This window comes from Felis catus, chromosome C2 (genome assembly GCF_018350175.1).
Source record: "Felis catus isolate Fca126 chromosome C2, F.catus_Fca126_mat1.0, whole genome shotgun sequence".
Taxonomy (NCBI): domain Eukaryota; kingdom Metazoa; phylum Chordata; class Mammalia; order Carnivora; family Felidae; genus Felis; species Felis catus.
The window spans coordinates 147,463,718-147,487,867 of NC_058376.1; the positions used below are offsets into that span (position 1 = coordinate 147,463,718).

The 24,150-nt window shown below is 48.1% G+C and overlaps 2 protein-coding genes and 1 long non-coding RNA gene across 8 annotated transcripts in view; 1 reads left to right on the forward strand and 2 right to left on the reverse strand.

Annotated features, from left to right (window-relative positions):
* The window catches only part of OSBPL10 (oxysterol binding protein like 10), a 315,527-nt gene extending 302,736 nt beyond the window's left edge, over positions 1-12,791 (reverse strand). For both annotated transcript variants that reach the window (XM_019810843.3, XM_003992193.5), the window contains exon 1: positions 12,364-12,791. In XM_019810843.3, the coding sequence (XP_019666402.2) occupies positions 12,364-12,644 (281 nt within the window). In that variant the 5' untranslated portion in view covers positions 12,645-12,791. The remainder of the gene's footprint in view (positions 1-12,363) is intronic.
* A 439-nt stretch (positions 12,792-13,230) lies between these two features.
* LOC123380164 lies at positions 13,231-18,468 on the forward strand. Its single transcript, XR_006585614.1, has 3 exons — positions 13,231-13,387; positions 14,743-15,341; positions 17,737-18,468. It is a non-coding gene; the product is annotated as an uncharacterized LOC123380164 (long non-coding RNA).
* A 1,375-nt stretch (positions 18,469-19,843) lies between these two features.
* The window catches only part of LOC109491566 (basic proline-rich protein-like), a 91,840-nt gene continuing 87,533 nt past the window's right edge, over positions 19,844-24,150 (reverse strand). For 4 of the 5 annotated variants that reach the window (XM_045037741.1, XM_045037738.1, XM_045037737.1 and 1 more), the window contains 2 exons: positions 21,717-21,920; positions 19,844-20,475 (listed from right to left, as the gene is read on the reverse strand). The gene's annotated coding sequence lies outside the window, so the exon portion shown is untranslated. The remainder of the gene's footprint in view (positions 20,476-21,716; positions 21,921-24,150) is intronic. The other variant, XM_045037736.1, reaches the window with a different exon arrangement.

The window sequence follows — 24,150 nt, forward strand, 5'->3', positions numbered from 1 at the left end:
TTTGTGAGGTGGCTCTGAGCAACAAAATCCTCAGAGGCTAATAAGTCTCTCCAGTCTGGATGGCCTTCACTTCAGCCACCTCAAGCCTTAAGATGGCTGCAGGATTCCAACCACCACGTCTGCATTCCAGTTGCGGCCATATGTCTATATTCCAAGAGCAAAGGAAAAAGAAGGAAGGGTACAAAGAAGGTTCTAGGAAACTTCTGTGATAACTCTGCTCATGTCTAGAACAGAATCACACAGCCATCCCTAGCTGCGAGGGAGAGGAGGGATGCAAACTACAGTTTTATCTAGGACAACTACGTGTCCAGCTACTAACTGGGGTTCCGTGACTATAGAAGAAGCAAAGAATGGACAGATCTGCAATACCCCCACCTCACTTCGAGGACTAAACTGGATAATACATGTAAAGTCTGATGATTCCCGGACTCACAAACTTACTCCTTCCCTGTCTGGTAACACTGAGAGCGTATGATGGGTCTCGGCAGCTTAAGAGGTCCCTCCTGCGGTAGCCCTTAATGCCGGGCCTCTGGCCACACCCCACATACAACCTGCACTGCAGCCCAACAAACCCATCTCCCCCTTTCACGGTTCTAAACCTTTGTACTCACAAGGCCTCCTTCCAGGGAAGCCTTCCCCCCCCCCCCACCCCGGCTCCTGTCTGCATGACGGATCGCTCCTCAACATGCCAGGTCTTGCTCACCTGCCCCTCCTCCCTCCACCCCCAGGTAGAGCCCGTGCTCTCACTCCCAGGTGCTTCCCTATGGGAGCACTCACCATCCCATATCAAAACAGCAGCCACATCTAGTGAGTGCCAGTCCCTGTCCTGAGCCCTGCACACACAGCTTTGCAGCCAATCCCAACAACCCTATGACGAAGACTCTGTATCACCCCCGTTTTACAGATAAAGAAACAGAGGCCCAGAGAGGTTAACCAGCTTGCCCGAAGTTACGCTGGGAGGAAACACCCAAGGCAGATAGCCCAGGATGCCCAAAATATTAACTACCTGGCCCCTCTACAGAAAAAGTTGGCTCAACCCTGTTTTAGGCTGTCAGCTGCTCAAGACGTGGCCTGTGTGTGTTGCTCCTGTGTCCTTGGCATCCCGCGTGGCATTGCATTTGGCTCAAGAGGCGCTCAACAAACACGTGGGGTGTGAATACCCCACCAGCAAAGGGGAGCGCTTCGGGGGGGCTGAGGCTGCCGGCTCACTCAGGACTTGGAAAGTTTCCCAATTCTGTCCGGATACTATGTAACAACCAAAAGGCCCGGGAAACCCATCTCAGGGCTTCGGTTGTGTTGTTAGTGGCTCGCCATGCCTCTGACGGAGGGACCCCTGCAGGCCAGTTGAGGGCCGTCTGTATCCATCAGCAAACCCACTCAACTCCCCTGAACAAGTAGCCCAGGCCGACCCCTGGGCCCCACCCGCCCGTGGGAGAATGTGGGTTCGACTGCTTCCTAGGCGGGGTCCCCTCTCACCCACCTCCGCTGGGAGGTCACTGACCCGACTTTGCAGATGAATGCCGAACACATCCTGGAAAAGAGGTGTTAAAAACTGATGTTGGTTGCCTTTCAACTGGTTACATTTTCATCAAAACATTCACAGGAAAAGGGGCGCCTGGGTGGCTCGGCGGGTTAACCGTCTTCGGCTCTGGTCACGAACTCACAGTTGGTGAGTTTGAGCCCCGCGGCGAGCTCTGCACTGGCAACGTGGAGCCTGCTCGGGATTCTCTCTCTGCCCCTCTCCCCTTCTTGTGTTTGCTCGCTCTCTCTCTCTCTCTCTCTCTCTCAAAATAAATAAATAAACGTTAATAAAAACACATTTATAGGAAGGGACCAAACCACATACAACAGAAATAGCCCTCTAAAAACGACAGCAAAACGTGAAAAAGTTATCCAAGGCTCAAATGCCTTCTCTGACCTTCAAAGAACAGGCTTGCAACAAGACTGTATAATGTTTCCTAATTTTATCGTAATTATTGATGTCACTGCACGAGACACAAATAAAGCACTTTCCTTCTGGGCTGTGACCATATTCGATCCAGCCTGGGTTATCAAAAATCACATTCTGGATGGTTTTCTCTTTAATTCTGTCTTGGCCTGGCCCCAAATCACATCAGGCAGGAGCCAGGCAGAGCTACAAAAAGCCTCCCACATTTCCGGCACAATCGTTTCAAGCCTCCTTTTGGGACACAAAAGCCGTATCTCTTCTCTTTCCCAGAGTTTTTAAACAACGGTCCAACTCGAGCAGACTCTTGAGGAACCACAGGCTAAAAGCAGCAAATGGAGACAGTCAGCCACTTTGCAAATCAAGTAACTTGTCACCTAGGTCCTCATGCAGGAGGAAGGGTTAAGAAACACCTGCCTATTTGCTAAGGCTGGGTCTAAAATGACCACTAACTTGGCCTCTCAGTTCCACAAAGTTACCCACTGGTCTAAAACATAGGACTTCCGGGGCACCTGGGTGGCTCAGTAGGTTAGGCGTCCAACTTCAGGCGTCTGATTTCAGCTGGGGTCATGATCTCGCAGTTCGTGGGTTCGTGCCCCACATCGGGCTCTGTGCTGGCAGCTCAGAGCCTGGAGCCTGCTTCCGACTCTGTGTCTCCATCTCTCTCTGCCCCTCCCCTGCTCATACTGCCCCCCCCACCTCTCTCTCTCTCTCTCTCTCTCTCTCTCTCTCTCTCAAAAATAAACATTAAATTTTTTTTTTAAATATAAGACTCCCAAGTAGACACATTTCTGCTGAGGCCCCTACTGTGTGCCACCCGCTGTGCCGGGCCTGCTGTCTGTAGCAGCCTCACAGCAATACTCCAAGGTTAATATCATTTCACAGATGAGGAAAACAGGGCCCAAACAGTCAAGTGACCTGCCAAGGTCACGCAGCTAAAAAGAGGCCAAGCTGGAAAGGCAGGGAAGTCTGACCATGTCACCAGCCTGTGCACCTGCACACTGCCCCCCTCCGAAGCTGGCTGGCATTGGGGGCAGTCCACTCAGGTACATAGTGCTGGTGTGGAAATGGCTCAGCCACTCTGGAAATCTCTTAGGGAGTTTCTACATGCGCGTATCCTACAACCCTGAGATCCCAATCCCCAAGCATGTACCCAAGAGAGATACAAGCATGTGTCCACGCAAAAACTTATACACAGGGACGCCTGGGTGACTCAGTCGGTTAAGCGTCCGCCTTGGGCTTAGGTCATGATCTCAACGTTCATGAGTTCGAACCCTGCATCAGGCTTGATGCTGACGGCACGGAGCCCGCTTGGGATCCTCTGTCCCCCTGTCTCTCTGCCCCTCCCCCACTTGCTCTCACGCTCTCTCTCTCTCTCTCAAAAATAAACATTTTTTAAAAACCCTTTAAATGATAAAAATAATGAAAAATAAAAAACTTATACACAAATAGCAGCTTTATTTTTTAATTTTTTTTTCTTTTAACGTTTATTTATTTTTGAGACAGAGAGAGACAGAGCATGAACGGGGGAGGGGCAGAGAGAGAGGGAGACACAGAATCGGAAGCATGCTCCAGGCTCTGAGCCATCAGCCCAGAGCCCGACGCGGGGCTCGAACTCACGGACCGTGAGATCGTGACCTGAGCCGAAGTCGGACGCCCAACCGACTGAGCCACCCAGGTGCCCCTCAGCTTTATTGATAACAGCTAAAAAAAACTGGAAACCCAAATGTCCACCTCCAAGTGAATGGATAAACCGTGGCATATCCACAGGATGTAATATTACACAACAACAACAACAAAATTATAATCTACGGATAGATGCAGCAACACCCAGAATCTCAGAACATGAGGCTGACTGAAATAAACCAGACTCCAGAAAGGATCTCCTATATGGGTCCACCTATACGAAAACCCGAGAACAGACAAAACTAATTCATGGTGATAAAAATCAGAAACAGAATGCAGGGGACGGGGAACTGACTGGCAAGAACAAGGAAATCTGGGGTGGGGGGAGGGGTAGAACCGGGGGAATCAGAGAATGTTCTGTACTTTTTAAAGGAGTGGTTACATGGCGTAAACAATTGCCAAAATTCAGCAAACAGAACGCCTGAGACCTGTGCGCTTTATTGTATTTAATTATACCTTTAAAAAAAAAAAAAAGTCCTCAGGCTAATGAGTCAGTCATTCAGATGACAAAACAGAAAACATGAATTATTACACGTATACTTCCAAACTGATTGCTCAAGGGTATTTAAAGAAACCCCAAAGAAAGTCTGATTTGCCCATGAAAGCAAATGAAGTTTACTCACTGGCTCTAGAAAGAATTTCCCTCACAATAAGGCCCACCACCTTGCATTTGCCCAAGGGGTCTGTCTAGTAGACAGAGATGAATGAGTCCAGCAACCCTGCCTAACCAGCCCACTTTCAGTCAGGACAGCAACACTTTCAGGACAGAGATGGCTGTCCCCATGGCAACCAGTGAAGGTGGGAAAGGTGGAGGGGAAGGGAGCCAGCGGGATTAAGAACCACTTTAGAACAATAACTGTATGGAGGCTGCGAGTGCCATACTCCTACCCCCCGAGGTCCGAGTCCTAATTCCTGGAACCCGGGAATGTCACCTTACAGGGCAGGCAGCAGATATGACTAAATTAAGGGTTTTTAAATGGGGAGATTGTCCCGGATGATCTCGGTGGGCCCTAAATGCAATCCCAGGGGTCCTTCTAAGACGGGGACAGAGGGAGACTTGATATACACAGAGGAGAAGGCAATGGGAAGACGGAGGCAAAAACTGGGGTGAGGCAGGTACCAGCCACGGAATGCCAACAGCCACCAGAAGCTGGAGGAAGCAAGAAATTAACTTTCCCTTGGAGCGTCCGGTGAAAGCCTGGGCCTGCCAAGACCTTGATTTGGGCCCAGGGAAACCTATTTCAGACTCTGGCCTCTAGAACCATGAGAACATAAATGTCTGTTGTTGGGAACTACCAAGTTTACTGTCATTTGTTCTAACAAAACTAACACAGACCGGGAGCCTAAAATGCAGTACTGTTTCTGCCAGATATCTACACTCCTCCGATATCACTTCAAACTTTTAAGAAGTAATCGAATTAATAAACGTTTTTCTTCTCTTTTTTTTTAATTTTTTTATTTTTTTTTAATTTTTTTAAACATTTGTTTATTTTTGAGAGGCAGAGAGAGGCAGAGCGTGAGCAGGGGAAGGGAAGGGAGAGAGCTGTCGGCACAGAGCCCAACGCGGGGCTCAAACTCACAAACTGTGAGATCACGACCTGAGCTGAAGTCGGACGCTTAACTGACTGAGCCACCCAGGCGCCCCCCTTTTTTTTTCATTTTTTTTTAATGCTTATCTACTTTTGAGAGAGAGAGGAGAGAGGGAGAGAGCATGAGCGGGAGAGGGACAGAGAGAGGGAGACAGAATCTGAAGCAGGCTCCAGGCTCTGAGCTGTCAGCACAGAGCCTGATGCGGGGCTTGAACCCACAAACTCTGGGTCAGGTCAGATCATGACCTGAGCCGAAGTCAGACGCTTAACCCACTGAGCCACCCAGGTGCCCCCAAGTTTTTCTTTTCTTGAAAGAAAACATCAGAGAATATCCTTATTACCATAGGGTAAGCAAAGATTTCCTAAATAGCACTCAAAAAGAACAGATCATAAAAGGGGAAAAATTTTTATATGTGACTATGCTAAAATTTAAAATTTGTGCATACCAAGAGATGACGTGGCAAACCACGAATGACGATGCCTGCTTTCTCTGTTTGCAGTGCCCGTATCCGCGTGCACATAACCCACCGGCGAACTCCTATCCAGAATCTATAAAGAACTTTCTTTCACAAGCCAATACGAAAAAGCAGATGTCCCACGATACAAACAGCGAAGGACTTAAGTAACACCTGACAAAACGTGAAATCCAGATGGCCAACAGGCACACAAAAAGATGCTAACCTTCATTAGTCATCAAGGAAAGGCAAATTCAAACCACAATCAGATGCCACCCGTCGGATTGGCTAAAATGCAAACAGACAACATCGAGTATAGATGAGGCTGTGGGGCACCCAGAACCCTCAAGCGCTCCTGGTGGGAATATTAACAGATCCAACCACTAGGAAAAAACTCTCTTCATGAGCTGGACAGTTGGAAATACTGTCGCATAACCCAATATTTCACTCCTAGGTATACACGCACAGAAATGCGTATGTATGTTCCACAGAACTCACGGCAGTGCTTTCGTAAGGGCCCCAAACTGGGAAAAACTCAAAAGTTTATGAGAAGCGTCCACGTATTCAGTATATTCATACGATGGGATAGAGCAGTGCACACAGACAACGATTAGACCCAGCACCACAGAGGGGGCTCAGGAACGTGATGTTAAGAGAAGAAGCCTGGAACAATACATCATGCCGTTTGATAGGAAATTCAAGAAGAGGCCTACCTCATGTAAGATGCTGGACGTCAACAGCGGGCGACCGTGAGGGACGGCGGGAGGGGACTGGCCGCTGTTTCTTGATCTGGATACGATCCGCTCATGAAAATGCGTTGAACTATTACGCGTATGAGTTATGCACTTTTCTGAACGTATGTGAGACTTCAAGTTTACCCCCCAAAACTAGTTATTCCGAGATTATGGGAAAAGCTTTTTCCCCCCTCAATGTAACTTTTTCAAACTGCAAGATGGATGCAAGCTCACCTCAGGAAAAAATAAATAAAGGAAAAAAGAGAAGAACAAATAATATCCCCCACGACCCACCAACCAAGGAAAACCATGGTAACCATTTGGCATAAATCTCCTCAAATACACATACATTTTAAAGAGAGAGGAGGAGGGGCGCCTGGGTGGCGCAGTCGGTTAAGCGTCCGACTTCAGCCAGGTCACGATCTCGCGGTCCGTGAGTTCGAGCCCCGCGTCAGGCTCTGGGCTGATGGCTCGGAGCCTGGAGCCTGTTTCCGATGCTGTGTCTCCCTCTCTCTCTGCCCCTCCCCCGTTCATGCTCTGTTTCTCTCTGTCCCAAAAATAAATAAAAAACGTTGAAAAAAAATTTAAAAAAAAAAAATAAAAAATAAAAAAATAAAGAGAGAGGAGGAGAGCACATCCTACAGGGAGTGGTTAACACAGGCAGGTGCTCCATAAATATTCTGAACCATATGTGAATAAATCATATTAGATGCTATTCTGTAACCTAGGCAACCACCTCTTTACTGTTGCCGTCCACGAAGTAATCCAGTGTCCTCCAAAGGATTTGAGTGTGCAAACTCACACTCTGGCAAACCAGCCAGCAAAGTGTGTGAATACTTTCTAAGTACATGTGGGCAAGAACGTAACACCCAGAGCCGTGATTTTTTAACCCTGGTTATCACCAACTGCCTCTAAAATTTGTGGAGTACTCAAAAAGCATTCATTTTAATTCAGTACGGTTTTAAAAGTTAATACATGCTCCCTCCTTGACTTTTTAAAATTTTTTTTTTCAACGTTTATTTATTTTTGGGACAGAGAGAAACAGAGCATGAACGGGGGAGGGGCAGACAGAGGGAGACACAGCATCGGAAACAGGCTCCAGGCTCTGAGCCATCAGCCCAGAGCCTGACGCGGGGCTCGAACTCACGGACCGCGAGATCGTGACCTGGCTGAAGTCGGACGCTTAACCGACTGCGCCACCAGGCGCCCTCCTTGACTTTTTTAAATGAGTCAAGTAGCCCCTGAGCCCTGGGAAATCAGGGCCAGAGCCTAAAAACTGCATTCTCAAAGCAGGGCATTCATGCAGATCAAGTCGAAAGCAGGTCCTGGATACCTGGCCCCTGAAGGCCCACATTAGCTGGGCAGCCGTGGGCCCTAAGTCAAGGTGGACATTTCACAAGGTAAGTCAGACTCCCTGACCCTGAAGACGAAGACTGATGGTCGCAGAGGGCGGGGCAAATGACACACATATCAACTCGAGGACAAGGCTATAAACAGGTAGAGAACCAAGAAATAACAATAATAGTAGCTATATAAATACAAGTTAATCCTGCTTTCATTTCTCTTTCATTCACTCTCTTATTTGTTCAGTTATATCTACTGACCCCTTATGATATGCCAGACCCCGTTCTAGACACTGGAGATACAGCAGTGAACATGGCAGACAAAACTCTTCTCTGTCCTCAGGGACTTGACATCTTGTGCGGGGGGACAAGAGTAAAATATTGAGTGTGTCAGAGGGTGGTGGTGATGGAGAAAAATAAAGCAGGGGAGGGAGATAGGGACTCGAGGCTGGAGGAGGGGACCAAGTCACTTGCTGTAGAGATGCAAATATTTGCTGGGTTCCAAGTTTTAAAAGGATCCTTTCAAAACATATCCTCTCCAAAGAACTCTGGCATAATTATGTTAATGGGAGCCCCAGGGTAACCACAGGATTCAGAAAATAAACCAAGAACTTTATGAACCAAGAAAGGGTCCATTTACGACGGGCAAATTGAAGATCCAATAATAGCTACCACTTCTCCAGATCTTGTTCTGCACCTTTCTCAGCTGCTTATAGACCAGTCTCCTCAATTAATTTTCACACTGAACGGATGAGAAGGGTAACATCTTTTCTCTCTTTAACAGATGAGAAAACGGAAGCCGAGAGTAATTAAGAAACCGGCCCAAGGTGACACGTGTGCTAAACGTTGATGTCCGGGTTCGGCCCGGAGTCCACACTCCCCTTACGTTCCAAATAAAACGTCCACTGCTCACCTGGGGTTTTCTTTGGCTGATACTTACCTTCCTTATCCTGTCAAAGACTTAACCTTTAATATTTTACTGAGTTCTCACAACCGCACCCATCACACTCACACACACACACACACACACACACACACACACACACACAAATTGGAGGCCGGTTTCATATTTGCAACGTCTTCTTTTCCCTTGATAACGAAAAGTGAATGACGATCAAGACCCTCAAATGTTGAAATACCACTTCCTAGACCCAATTAGAAATTATTTTCCCGGGGCACCCAGGTGGCTCAGTTGGCGAAGCATCTGACTCTTGGTCATGATCTCACAGTTCGAGCCCCACATCGGGCTCTGCACTCATAGGACAGAGCCTGCTTGAGATTCTCTCTCCCCCTCTCTCTCTGCCCTCCACCACCTGCATTCTCTCTCTCTCTCTCAAAAACAAATAAGTAAACATTAAAAAACAAAGAAAAAGAAATTATGTTCTCAAACATTTGATGTTCCCAGCAAACCCAAAATAGTTCCATCTGGGTTGGAGACTAAAATTAGCCTTTGTGCCGGCAAAGGAAGAGTTCATACGGCCCATTTCTTACAAACTAAAAACGAGTTCCCCAAAGATAACTCCTCGCTGCCCCCCATCCTCCCCACAAGCATGAGGGTCCCCTGTGACCCTCATCTCCATAAAACATGCCTCCACCTCAACATCCCAGGCTCTCAGAGCTATAAACACAAGAGTCCTCCTTGGCCCCTCTTTCTCTCACCTCATCCAACCCATGGGCAGCTTCTATCCTCCCCACTCCGAATCTGTACCTTCTCTCCACTTTCCTCGTCCCCCAAGTGCAAGCCCCCAGCATCTCTGGTCTAGACCACCGTGAGGAGCTCCCAACTGGCCTGTTTCCCGATAGGACCCTGTGAAATTCTCATCTCCAAAGAGTACCCAGAGTGAACTTTTTAAAGCACGAATCAGACCGTGTCACCTCTCGGCCTAAAATCCTTCGGGACAACCAGGACGCAGCCTTAAATTCTTCCCCTGGACTACAAGGCACTGTGCGGCCTGGCACCGGCCTGCCTCACCAAGCTTTTGGGCTTCAACTCTCTCCCTGGTTCACTCTGTGTGAAAACCAAAAGACTAGCGAAAACACAGTGCTTGAGATTAAAATGTGAATAGGGGTGCCTGGGTGGCATCTGACTTCAGCTCAGGTCCTGATCTCGCAGTTTGTGGGTTCAAGCCCAGCATCGGGCTGTGTGCTGACAGCTCAGAGCCTGGAGCCTGCTTCCGACTCTGTGTCTCCATCTCTCTCTGCCCCTCCCCTGCTCATGCTCTGTCTCTCTCTCTCTCTCAAAAGCAAATAAACATTAAAAAAAATAATAAAAGAAAGAAAAAAGTACTGCAGAAGAACATACCATGAGATCCAAAAGTGAAGGTAACTTGAATCAAGCTGCCCACTGTTTGTACCAAGGCATTCCCCTGGGCCAGGGAGCTAGGGACTTGTACTTTTTAATTGTGAGTCCCCTCCCCTACTTCATGTGCAGATGCCTGTGCGTTTTGCACACTGAAATAGCTCCAGCTCTTAGAAAAGTGCCTGGCACATAGTAGTTCCTCAATAAAATAGTCTCCGAGTAAATACATTCATGAACACATGAATATAGTGTCAAAGTTTCTCTCTTTCTCCTCTCTCCCTTCTTACTGTTCCAGACCTCCCCTTGACAAGGGAGAAATGTGCAACCACTGAGTCTCCACAAATCCTCTCCAGACCACTAATGGACCTTTGGCAACAGCTGAGAGAACACGGATGTGGGGAACACAGACCTGAACACGGAGACATGAACCACTAGAAAGAGATAATGCTTTTGGAGTCAGTGGTAAACTTACAGTCTACTATGCTAAGAATAAACACTGACGGCATAGACCACACTAAACAAACTCAACAAAGATGAGGTCTCACACATTACACAGTACATTTCACCTACGAAGCCTGCAATCATGTAAATATTATTATTACTATATTATTATTAATTTTGCCTCTTCTCAATCTGGCATAACCTACATACCCCAGTGGATTTAAGATCATACAAAAGCATGAGTTACTCCAATTCCTACTAAATCCGCCGGAAAGAACAAATCCTTTAATATGCATTGCAGGTAAAGTACCATCCCCAGTGAAATGACTGTAATCCAGGGTAAAATCTCTGTTGGCCTCATAAGCTACTTGGGGGGGGGGGGGGGCAGAGCATTAAAAGGGACTGCCCAACACACAAACCAGATGCTGTCACCAACAAGGCACAATTACCAAGAACTGAAATCGGATTGAATCATCTCCTCTCTCTCTCATCCTCCACACACTACCTATTCCTTTGCAGCTTTCAAAACCTGAAGGGGAAAAGAGGCAAGAGCAGACACCAGGGCTATTTTGAGAAATAAAAGGACTCAAAAGTTAAAAGCACAACTTCCACTGACAGAGTAGCAGATCTCCCAGGAAACCCAGGTGACTCAGAAAGTTCTCTGATAGAAACAAGTCAGTTTCCATATTTAGGAAGTGGTCTTCCTCCCTGTTGAGTTTCATGTAAATAACTGCCCGGTCAAAGTTTCAGCTGGAAGCCACCTGAACATTTTCCATCCCGTGTGCAGGCAAAGAGGACCAAGTAATCCAGTCTAACCAGCAGAGAGAAGCAAGAGTTCCCAGGGTGTGATTCAAACTTCACAAGCATCCTGAAAAATCCCAAGACCTAAGATCCAAGGGCCACAGACAGCAGGACAAAAGATCTCATCCACAACGTCTATCTCCCTCTGGCTTGTTTTTGAAAAACAAAGTAAAAAAAAAAAGTAAACAGCAGCACCACATCTGCTCCTTCCAAGTCCCCCTCACTATCCTCTGCATTGTGCCCCACATACCATCACCAACACAAGTGAGCTGGGGCCCTTCCCTTAACACCCCCATCCTCCCACGTGGCCATACTGGGTTTCCCAACAGTGAGGGCAGAGTGAGTGAGCAGGCAACTTCAAAAGGCACCTAAATGGGCGGGGGTTAATAACAATAGTTTACAAAGCAAACCGTCCATTTCCAAAGGGGAGAGGGTGTTCCAAAAAAAAAAAAAAAAAAAAAGAAGGAAAGAAATAACTAAGCTTCTGTTGCAGAGATTGGAGGTCTCAAACCACCCACTGGGCAGGAGGTAGCGCGCGCTCCGGAAGGCACCGAGAATAAGTGGTAGGTGTTTGGTGATGGTGGTGGTGGTGGTTTTAAACACTAAAGTTTTAAATGAACTATGTTACGGAGAGAATTGTTGTGATGGGACCAGGGGTATTAACGCTTTTTCCTGCAGGCATACAGCACGCCCCCTCTGCCTCTCTTCCTCAGCCATTCTTCAGGAGTGCGGGAAACCGCCAGCAAGCAGGGCCCTGGGACCAATGCGCCCCTCTTTTGCTACTCCAGTCCCTGCAGGTGCCAGGGCCGAAGAAAACCGGGTCTCTCGCCTCCCTCTCCGCCACTGCGGTGCGGTCCTGGGGTGGGGTCACGGCCTGCCCCATCCCGGGCACCCCACCTGGAAAGGAGCTGGGACGCAGGAAGGGCACTCGGAGAGGCAGCACCCGATCGGCCCGTGGCACAGTGGCGCGCGCGCGCGCGCACACACACACACACACACACACACACACACACACAGCTGAGCGGCGCGAAGGGAGGGGCGCGCGGTGGCGCTGGCGGCGGGCGCGTTACCTGTTCTGCCAGCCCTGGAGGAGGTTGGTGTATTTGCTGAGCACGCCTTCGAGCGCCGGCTCCCTCCTGCGGCCGCCTCCTCCCGACGGACTAGCGGCCACCGAGCCCGGGCTGCTGCGGCTGCCCCCGCCGCCGAGCCCGGCTACCGCCGACCGGCTGGAGACCCCCCGGCCGGCCAGGGAGCAGGACGGCGAGGAGCCAGCCGAGGTGGCGCGGCTGCTGCTGCGGCTGCTGCTGTTGCTGCCCCCGCCGCCGTCTGCGCCTTGGGCCGCCCTCTCCATGGTCCGTGCGCGCCCGGAACGCGAGTGCCCGCCGCGGTGGCGGCCGCGGCGCTGGGGCTCCCGGCGCGGCGGCGGCGGCGGCGGCAGCTGCTGCTGCTATAGCTCCGGGCGCCCGGGCCGCGCGTGGCTGCTCCAAATCCCCGGGAAATGCCTGACTCATACAGGAGGAAGAGGAGGAGGCGAAGGAGAGCTGGGAAGGAAGCCAACGGGGCTGGATGCAGCTGCGGCCGCCCCTCCTCCTGCCGCGGCCCTGGCCCCGGCCCCTCCCTCCGTACTAGTTTCCTCGGCAAGTTCGGAGCGGGTGGCCGGTTCGGCGAGCCCTCCTGTGGTTCCTCTTCCTCTTCTTTCGGGTCCTGGCGGCCGCTCGGGGCCGGGGGCGCTGCCGGGCGCCGAGCCGCAGGGTGGGTACGCCCTGTCACCCTCGCGTTCCTTCTGCCGCCCCCTCTCGGAGCCGAAGGGGCGAAAGGGAATCTCCGCGCGTTCCTCCCCACCCCCAACCCACCTCGGGACCTGGAGGGAGGGGCGGCCCCACCCACCCGATCCACCCGGATATTGACCCGCCCGGCCTAACGCGGGCACCAGCGCGCAGTCCCTCTCTCTGCCTTCCCCGCCGAGCCCGGGCCAGACACACGCACACAGCAACCTGGGAATGAGCCTTACAGGCAGAGCGAAGTTAATAGGGCAGGAACGTCTTCCAGGCTCTCCTGCATGCCTGGTAGGGGACAGGTGATTCTGTCCCCAAGGTAAGCTTGCCCGGGGTATTTTCACGCTGCAGAGTTACGGTAAATGCATCATGGACACCAGGGAAGGAACTGGAGTGGGGCAAGAAAACTCTAAGGTTCCTGCAAGTGCCTCCTTACATTGAGTGCCCTGGGCGCTTCACTTACCTCACCCTAATCCGCACACTGATGGACACATAAATCTGGCAAGTCAAAACTAGCGATTTGATTTCCCAGAGGGAAATCAACCGATATTTACAATCGCAGTGAAGTATGTATTCTCTGTGGTCGCTGTAACTTCTTCCCTGCACCCCCACCCTAAGATACACTGAGCTGCAACTCGGTCTCTAAATCTAAAATCGTTGCTGTTTTGCGAAAGTAGAGGAGTCGCACTTTCTCCACCGTACTAATAATTTTTGTGAGTATAAATATCCAATGCAATCTGGAAGTTTCTAAAATTACCTAGAAAAATGGCTCTGAGGAGCTCAGGCACCGCACGCGCGCGCGCACACACACGAAAACAAAAACAAAGGGTGATAGATTGATAGGCAATCCCGGTTCAAAGGATCTACGAACCCATAAAGCAGATAAATAATTCAATAGTTAAAAAAAATTACTGAGTGAAATAGAGTCAGCTCTCATGGGGCAGTTCCCCAAACCTGCCCCCTCTCTAGCTTCATATCCTTCCAGAAAGGTGGTTTACCTCTAGAAATCTTCATGGAGAAGCTTCTGAGGCTGATGAGAAGTAGTTGTGCCCTGAATAAATTACAATTCCAGGTGCCTATACAGAGAAAGAAGGAAAGAAGAAAAAAAGAAGAAAGAAAGAAAGAAAGAATCCAACTCTTGATTTCTGCTCAGGTCGTGATCTCATGGTTGGTGGCATCGATCCCCATGTCCCCATGTTGGGCTCTGTGCTGACAACACGGAGCCTGCTTAGGATTCTCTCTCCCTCTCTCTGCCCCTCCCTCACTCGTGCTCTTTCTCAAAATAAAGAAGTAAACTTAAAAAAAAAAATAAAGAAAAGACCACCCCCCACCCCCACCCCCACCCCCCTCAGAGATTGCATGGTGGAAAAGACCGACTCTGGAGCCAGACAGATCTGAGTTGCAATCCATGACCTCTTTTAGCTTTAGTTTTCTCACCTGCAAAATGGGACCAAGTGGTAATACTGGATGTGATGGGATTGTTTATGTGTTCGAAACGTTTATCGTGTCATCCTATGAGAGTACCCTCCCTCCACATTGACCTCAGGCTTGGCCATGGAACTAGTTTGGCCAGTGGAGTGTAGACAGATGTAATACTGTATATGCCACTTCCAGGCGGAAGCTTCAAGAGCCCTGTCATGTGGTTCAACTGTCTTTCTCTTTTCCTTCTACCAGGCGACTAGCGTGTCTCAGATAAAGGACCCTCTTCAGTTTGGATCCTGGAGTGAGAAGACACGTGGAATTCAGCGGAGCCAAAGCCAGTTAGCGTTGGCCATGTCACACGGACAAAATGTTTGTTATAAACCACTGAGATTTTAGGGAGCGTTTTTACCACAGCATAACTTTGCCTAGGCCACCTGATACACTTTCCAGTATGTGAGTGTCCGTGAAGTCCTTCACTGCTATTGAAGACTGAGAAGGTGGGCACATCCTGACCTGGAAATGTCAGTCATCATGTGCCAGAACAATGCTCCTTTTTATGGGAGACTTGCCACCCTGAGTTCCTGCTAAAAGAGAAGTGCTACCATTACTCCAGCCTGCCCAGCTGACCTGCGACTAGATGAACTAGGTGCAGCAAATTCTCACCTTAGACTAAAAACTCGAGACTCTTGGGAGCCCAGTGGGAGCAGGGAGGGTGCTAAGCTGAAAGAAATAGTCAAGGCTAGTATGTCAGTCTGTTCTAGGCTGCTATAACAGAGCATCACAGCTGGGCGGTTTATCAACAACAGAAATTTATTTCTCACAGTTCCGGAGGCTGGAAGTCCAAGATCAAGGTGAAGGCATGATCGGTTCCCAATGAGAACTCTGCAGGGCCCCAGATTTATTGTATCTTCACATGGAGGAAGGGGCTGTGGGGGGGGTCAGGGCGGGGGGGGGGGGGTTCTTTTATAAGAGCACAATCGCATTCGTGAAGGCTCCACCCTCTCCACTTAGACTGCTCCCGATGGCCCTACCTCCTAACACCATCACTTTGGGCATAAGGATTCCAACGTATGAATTTGGGGAGAAACAAACATTCAGACCATAGCACGTGGGATGGGCCAAGAGCAAGTTAGCTATGTGGGATCAGAAATGACCAAGGACGGGGTGGGGGGGGCACCTGGGTGGCTCAGTCGGTTAAGCCTCCGACTTCGGCTCAGGTCACGATCTCACAGTTCGTGAGTTCAAGCCCCACGTGGGGCTGTGTGTTGATGGCTCAGAGCCCGGAGCCTGCTTCGGATTCTGTGTCTCCCTCTCTGCCCCTCCCTCACTCAGGCTCTGTCTGTCTGTCCATCTCTCGCTCTCAGAAATAAATTTAGAAAACATTAAAAAGAAAAAGAAATGGCCAGGGAGGGAAGTCGGTGGCAAGGGGTGGAGCGGTCATTCTGAAAGAAGAGGCAGGACCATGAAAGAGACGCGGTAAATGCTTTTCCTTCCTCTCAGCCCTCTTCCCTGCTCTCACCCCTGGAGTTTCGAAGTAAAGGTCACTACCTCCAGAAAGCTCTCCTTCACCCTCATGCAGTGGGTAGGGAAGATTCTCTTTGAAGAAGAAAGTCTTCACGTTAGAAAAACAATTGGAGAACAAAAGACATAATAAATTGGCAAAAATACTTGGAATATATGTTTAAAAATATTTGCAAACTATATATATCCAATAGAAGGGCTCATTACTTTACCCAGATTGCATAAATCATTAAGAAAAATAAAAATACAGCTAGAATGACTGGAAATCTAACAGCTGTTTCAGAAGCCATAAATGACTAAAGTAATAAGACCAACATACCACACCTCTTAAAATAACGGGGCAGGAGCACCCGGGTGGGCTCAGTGAAGTGCCTGACCAACTCAGGTCATGATCGATGTGTGAGTTCGAGCCCCGGTTCAGGCTAACTGCTGTCAGCGCAGAGCCCGCTTCAGATCCTCTGTCCCCCTCTCTCTGCCGCTACCCCACTTGCACTCTCTCTCTCTCTCTCTCAAAAATAAATAAACAGGGGCGCCTGGGTGGCGCAGTCGGTTAAGCGTCCGACTTCAGCCAGGTCACGATGTCGTGGTCTGTTGAGTTCGAGCCCCGCGTCAGGCTCTGGGCTGATGGCTCGGAGCCTGGAGCCTGTTTCCGATGCTGTGTCTCCCTCTCTCTCTGCCCCTCCCCCGTTCATGCTCTGTCTCTCTCTGTCCCCAAAATAAATAAAAAACATTGAAAAAAATTTTTAAATAAATAAATAAATAAACATTGAAATCAAAAAATAGAAAGTAGGAGCACCTGGGTAGCTCAGTTGGTTAAGCTTCTGACTTCAGCTCAGGTCATGATCTCACAGGTTGTGAGTTCAAGTCCCACACCTGGCTGGCTCTGTGCTGACCATACAGAGCCTGCTTGAGATTCTCTCTCTCCCCCTCTGTCTCTGTCCCTTCCCCACTCACGCTTTCTGTTTCGAAAGAAATAAGTAAACCTTCAAAATTAATTAATTAACTAATTAATTAATTAATTAGAAAAATAATAAAAAAACAGGCGGATTCAGCAGCCCCCGGTAAGGAGCTGGTTGCCCCATCTTGTTCTTCACATGGGCCTGAAGAGCTGGTCTAGAGTTTCCAGTAACCAGCTTTAGAAGCTCCCTCCTCTGCCCGTGTTCCCACATAAAGCCTTAATGTTGACAGATGATATTCATGGACTAGCAAGAAAGTAGGTAGACACTGACCTAGGTGGCCAAATGACATGAAGGAGGCCACCAGAAGAGAGAAAACTATCACAGCCAGACCCCCTCCGACATCAGCTTGGTCACATTTGCATTAGAAATAGCTGGTCTGATATAGTCTCAATCCCAGGTAATAAAAATAATAGCTAATATTTATTGAGCACTTACTATGTGCCAGGAAGGCACTGTTCCAAGTCTTGGGGTTTTCTGCTTTAATGTTTATTTATTCTTGAGAGAGGGAGAGAGAGAGAGCAAGCACACAGGGGAGGGGCAGATAGAAAAGGAGACAGAGGATGTGAAGCGGGCTCTGTGCTGATAGGCAAGAGCCCAATGTGGGGCTCAAACCCACGAACCGTGAAATCATGACCTGAGCTGAAGCTGGACACGTAACCGACTGAGCCACCCAGGGGCTCCCCCGCAAGGGTTTTTGAAATAGTAATTCATTTAATCTTTACAACAACCTCATAAGGTACGTGTGACTCCTGCTTCCATTTGACAGGTGGAGAAAAACCGGGTCAAAGAAATGTTCAGTAACACCCCCAGATCCTGATGGAGCTAGGATTGGAACTCGGGCAATTTGCCCGCTGAGCCAGAGTCCCCAACCACTGCGTTGTACCACTTGCTCCACGACAGATCTGGTTTCATTTCTTCTACTTAACAGAACCGCCCGAAGTACAGCACGGCACCTGTTTTTTATTTGTGTTCATTTAGGGACTGATTCTCCCATCACCTCCCCGAGGGAAGCAGGGCAGGAGCCCGGGCCCCTGGCACTCAGCCACAGGACCTGCGCACGGTTAAGACTCAACGCAGGTTTATTTGGTGAACGAAGCCCAAGTTCACTGAAGAAGAAACAAACTTCTGACTCCCAAGTCCAATGTTCTTGTCAATATAGCCTGCTGCCTGCCTGAACTGTTGCTGTGATGTGTACATGCAACTTTCCCCCCAGTGGGGGGATGAAAACACTGCACGTGGGCATGGACAGTCAATCATCCTGTGACCAAGCAGCTCCAGTAGGAACACCAACAGTGACATCCAGGGAAATCAAACAGGGCCTTGGCAGGACGGGTATATACATTATATTATACTCATTTTCATGTGTATTAACATACAAGTAATGTTAACATCTTTGTCTATTAAATTGTCTACATCATATATGATTAATATTTGTATATATTATATTCGCCTTTTATGTATATTATATCCATTCTATTAACATTTATCAAAAATGGAAGTTATGTCATTATTTTGATGACTAATTTTATTAAAATAGGCACTCGGGGCACCTGGGTGGCTCAGTTGGTTAAGCGTCCAGCCGCGGCTCAGGTCATGATCACTTGGTTCATGAGTTTGAGCCCGCATCAGGCTCTCTGCTGTCAGCTTGGAGCCCGCTTTAGATCCTCTGTCTGTCTCTCTGCCCATCCCTCACTCTCTCTCTCTGAAAAAAAAATAAACATTTAAAATAAATAAATAAATAAAATACATGCTCAGGGCACCTGGGCGGCTCAGTCACTTAAGAGTCTCACTCTTGGGGCCCCTGGGTGGCTCAGTCGGTTAAGCGGCCGACTTCAGCTCAGGTCATGATCTCTCGGTCCGTGAGTTCGAGCCCCGCGTCGGGCTCTGTGCTGACTGCTCAGAGCCTGGAGACTGTTTCGGATTCTGTGTCTCCCTCTCTCTCTGACCCTCCCCCATTCATGCTCTGTCTCTCTCTGTCTCAAAAATAAATAAACGTTAAAAAAAATTTTAAAGAAAAAAAAAGAGTCTGACTCTTGATTTCAGCTCAGGTCATGATCTCACGGTCGTGGGATCAAGCCCCGCATCAGGTTACATGCTAATCATGGAGCCTGCTTGAGATTTCTCTCCCTCTGCCCCTCTCCCCTACGCATGTACTCTCTTTCTCTCTCTCAAAAAATAAAATAAAATAAGACACTCATTTTTAAAGATTCACATACACAAAGGTACAGTGTAGAAATATAACACCTTCCCAGAGGAAACCCCTATTAATAATTTACATACATATATAGGCAAACATATATATATATTTCTCCCAGACACTTTTCCATGCAAAAAATAGTTGTATATTATCTTATTCAAAAACAAGTTCATACTACAAAATGTATAATGATTTCTAACTTGTTTTGTTGACCGAAATGTAGAGTATGGACAGTTTCCTTTAGAGCTATATCATCATTTATAACAGAGTATTACACTGTTTATGTGCCCCCCCAATTTAATCATTCCAGTACTGTTGAACACTAGGATGTTTCAGACTTTTACTATTATAATTTTTTCTTAATGTTTATTTATTTTTTGAGAGAGAGAGAGAGAGAGAGAGAGAGATTGAGTGGGGGAGGGGCAGAGAAAGGGAGACAGAATCCGAAGCAGGCTCCAGGTTCCGAGCTGTCAGCACAGAACCCGACGCGGGGCTCAAACTCACAAACCGTGAGATCATGACCTGGGCCAAAGTCGGACCGTTAACTGACTGAGCCACCCAGGTGTCCCTAAACTTTTGCTATTATAAAAAATGTCACTTGAATTATTTTTTCCATTAAACGATTTCTTTAGAATAAGAGAGACTGGAATTGTAATGACTGGGTCAAACCACACCATGTGTTATAAATACAACTCCTATATTACAAAATCACCCCCGGGGCGCCTCGGTGGCTCAGTCGGTTGAGCATTCGACTTTGGCTCAGGTCGTGATCTCGCAGTTCGGATGCCCGCCTCAGATTCTGTGTCTCCCTCTGTCTGTCCGTCTGCGACTCATGCTCTGTCTCTCGCATTGTCTCAAAAATAAGTAAACGTTAAAAAAAATTCCAAAAAAAACATCGCTGCCAGGACGTCTGAATCAATTTTAACTCTGCTGATCCCGGGTGGGTCTCCTCACACGTTTGAGCGTTGGCTGGACGGTCCGGGTTGGCCTTGGCCGGGACCGCTGGGCTCTTCTCTCTCCCGCAGGGTCTCTCCTGCTCCAGCAGCTGAGGCTGGGCGTGTTCTCATGGCACAGAGGCTTCCAGAGATGGACGGGAAGTGTGCAAAGAAAGCATCTCGAAGCGCAGTCTGAGAACTGGCCTCAGGGTTACTTCTGCCGCATTGCTGGAAAGAGCGCTGACTTTCTGCACCACACGGGAGGGGCCCACAGTGGCAGTGTTCTGGGTCCCCGCGGTAAAAGGGAAACTTTCACAACGTGAGGAGCCCTTGATGTCCTTAATTTCCTTGGAGCAGGAACCCATTTCATCTCCTAAACAGAAAATAGATATAAGGTTAATGAAAAATAAACAGTTTCTAAAAAGAAGCAAACAAACAAACAGTGCTGGGACAACTGGACATTTTTATGCCCAAAACTGGAAGACCTATACCTCACACTTTATATAAAAATTACCTCAATAAAGGGGTATCTGGGTGGCTCAGTCAGTTAAGCATCCCACTCTTTTTTTTTTTTAAGATTTTTTTAACGTTTTTTGGGTTTTTTTTTTTAACATTTTTTATTTATTTTTGAGACCGAGAATGAACGGGGGAGGGGCAGAGAGGGAGGGAGACACAGAATCGGAAGCAGGCTCCAGGCTCTGAGCCATCAGCCCAGAGCCCGACGCGGGGCTCGAACCCACAGACCGCGAGATCGTGACCTGAGCTGAAGTCGGATGCTTAACCAACTGAGCCACCCAGGCACCCCAAGCATCCCACTCTTAATCTCAGCTCAGGTCTTGGACTCAGGGTTGTGAGTTCAAGCCCCATGTTGGGCTCCATGCTGGCTGTGGAGGCTACTTAAAAAAAAAAAAAAAAAAAGAAAGAAAAAGGTTAAGCATCAGTCCGTTAAGCATCCGACTTCAGCTCAGGTTGCGATCTCATGGTTTGTGAGTTTGAACCCCGCATCGGGCTCTCTGCTGTCAGCACAGAGCCTGCTTTGGATCCTCTGTTTCCCCCTTCCCCATCTCTTTGGCCCTCCCCCACGCACACACACATGTACGTGCACTCTTTCTCTCTCAAAAATAAATAAATACATTTTTTTAAGTTTTTTTAATGACCTCCAAATGGATCAAAAACTAAAACATGAGGGGCACCTGGCTGGCTCGGTCGGTGGAACATGCAACTCTTGATCTCCAGTTATGAGTTCGAGACCCATGTTGGGCATAGAAATGACTTAAAATAAAATTTTAAAAAATAAACTAAAACGCAAGATGTAAAACTATTAGACCTTTAGAAGAAAACATAGGAGAAATTTTTATGAACTTGGGTTAGGAAAATGGAGCAAACGTTGTTAGCCTTCCTGAGAAGGGAAGACGGATGGGGAGGGCAGACCCACGGGCCCTGAGAGGGGAGTCAGGAACCACAGAGAATTATTCCCGGGCCCAGAGTCCCAGCCAAGGAACCTGCACCTGGACGGCAATTTGCCCGACTGGATTTTGTAATTGCCGTGGCCCACTCATTCCTTCCTGCCTTCTGTTTGCTCCCGTTTTGAATAGGAGTGTCTAGGACACTCACCCTCCGCCTGTTTTACCCCCACATGTTGGGGGGGGGGAGCAGTTTCTTCCATTTTGCGAATCACAAGAACCATACTCGAGGCGCTGACCTTGAGGAACTAGACCTGTGGAGCCTCTCGCCTGGGCCACGCTCGGATGACGAGATGCTGGGCTTCAAGCTGGTGCAGTGACGGGATGAGACTCTTGAGGACTGGATGAGTACGTTCTGCATATGGGAGGAATATAAAGAATTTGTGGCCAGAGGGCGGGCTATAGTGCTTTCAAAGATATGTCTACACCTTCTAGGAGAGCCTCCCCTCAAGATCTGGAGCTAAATGCCTCTCCCCTTGAGTGTGGAATGGATTTGGTGGCCCGCTTCTAATGAATAGAATATGGCAGAAGGGACGCAATATCACATCCAAGGTCGAGTTAGGAAAAGACGACGGTTTCTGTCTTAGGTGAGTCCCCTTCCCCTTTGTCTCTTCACTCATTCTAAGGGAAGCCAGCTGCCATGTTATAGGGACCCTCAGGCAGCCTATGGAGAGGCCCATGTAGGAGGACTTGAGATATGCCAGCTGCTATGTGAGTCACCTTGGAAGGAGATTTTCTGAGGCCAGCTAACAGCCACACAAGTAACCTTGGGAGTAGATCATCACCCAGTCAAGCCGTGGAATGACTGCAGCCAGGACAGACAGCTCGACCGGGGCTCCATGACCAACCCTGCACCCAGGCCCCTGGCCCTCAGAAACTGTGAGATAATAAATGTTTGGTGTTTTAGGCCACTAGGTTTGGGATGATTTGTTACTCGGCACTAGAGACCTAACACAGACGGCTGCCTTGAAACTGGTCATTGTGTGATTTTTATCTCTTTGTTTCCTTCTCATGACCAGCTTTTCACATCCTGAAGACAGGAAGTAGGGAAAAAAAGAGAATTCAGCACAGGTTGAAAAAGATGTATCAGTGTGGGATTGGCAAAAGCATAGAAATACAGAAAAAGGGAACAGAGTAGAGTCTAGAAATAGTTCCATGTAAATACAGCCAACTGATTTTTGATAGAAGCGCGAGGGCAATTCAATGGAGCTTTCTGTATTTTTTTTTTTCGATTGTTGCTGTAAAAGATTCCCACAAACTTGGTGGCTTAAAACAACACAAATGGATTATCTTGCAGTTCTGGTGGTCGGAAGTCTGAACGTGTGTCCAAAGGTCTAAAATCAAGATCCCAGCAGGGCTGTGTTCTTCTTGATAGCTCTCAGGGAGAATCCGTTCCTTGTCTCTTCCAGCTTCTAGAGGCTACGTGCATTCCTTGGCTCATGGTCCCTTCCAGCAATGACATCACTCCAACCTCCTTCTGTCATTTTTATCTCCTTCTCGGACTCTGACCCTCCTCTGTCCCTCTTATAAGGACCCTTGCAATTACACTGCAAGTCTCACCTGGATGATGTTTTCAACAGGTGATGCTGGAACAGCTCATGAGCAAAAAATAATGAACTTGAACCTATACTCACACCTTACACAGAAATGAACTCAAAATGGACCCTAAATCGAAATGTGGGAAATAGGGGCACCAGGGTGGCTCAGTCAGTTGAGCGTGCGTCTTCTGACTCGTGATTTCAACCCAGGTCATGATCTCACAGTCATGGGATTGAACCCCGTGTCAGGCTCCACACTGGGCGTGGAGCCTGTTTCAGATTCTCTCACCCTCGGGGCGCCTGAATGGCTCAGTCGGTTAAGCATTTGACTTCAGCTCAGGTCATGATCTCACAGCTTGTGAGTCCCAGCCCTACGTCAGCTGTGCTGACAGCTCAGAGCCTGGAGCCTGCTCCGGATTCCATGTCTCCCTCTCTCTGCCCCTCTCCCCACTGCTCATGCTCTGTCTCTTAAAAATGAATAAACATTAAAAAAAAAAAGAAGATTCTCTCACCCTCTCTCTCTGCCCCTCCCCTACTCATGCTCTGTCTCTTAAAAATAAATAAATAAAATTTAAAAATCTAAAAAAATGTGGAAGATGAAACTTCTAAACCTTTAGAAGAAAACATAAGACAACTCTTCGTGAAGTTGGATTTAGGGAAATAGTTCTTAGATACTACATCAAAAGCACAATCCATTGTTAAAAGTAGACAAAGTAGACTTTGTCAAAATTAGAACATTTTACTCTGCAAAGATACTGATAAGAGAATACCTAAAGAGATAAGCTATAGAATGGGGAAAATATTTGCAAATCATATATCTGACAAAGGACTGGTTTCCCAAGTAGGTAAAGGACTCTTGAAATCCAGAAATAAGAAAATAAACAGCCTTATTTTAAAAATGGTAAACGATTTAAACAATCACTTCACCAAATTAGATGTACAATTGGCAAATAAGTACATGAAGAGATACTCACCATCATTTGTCATTAGGGAAATGCAAATCAAAACCGCAATGAAAATGAAATACTACATACCTATTAGCATGAA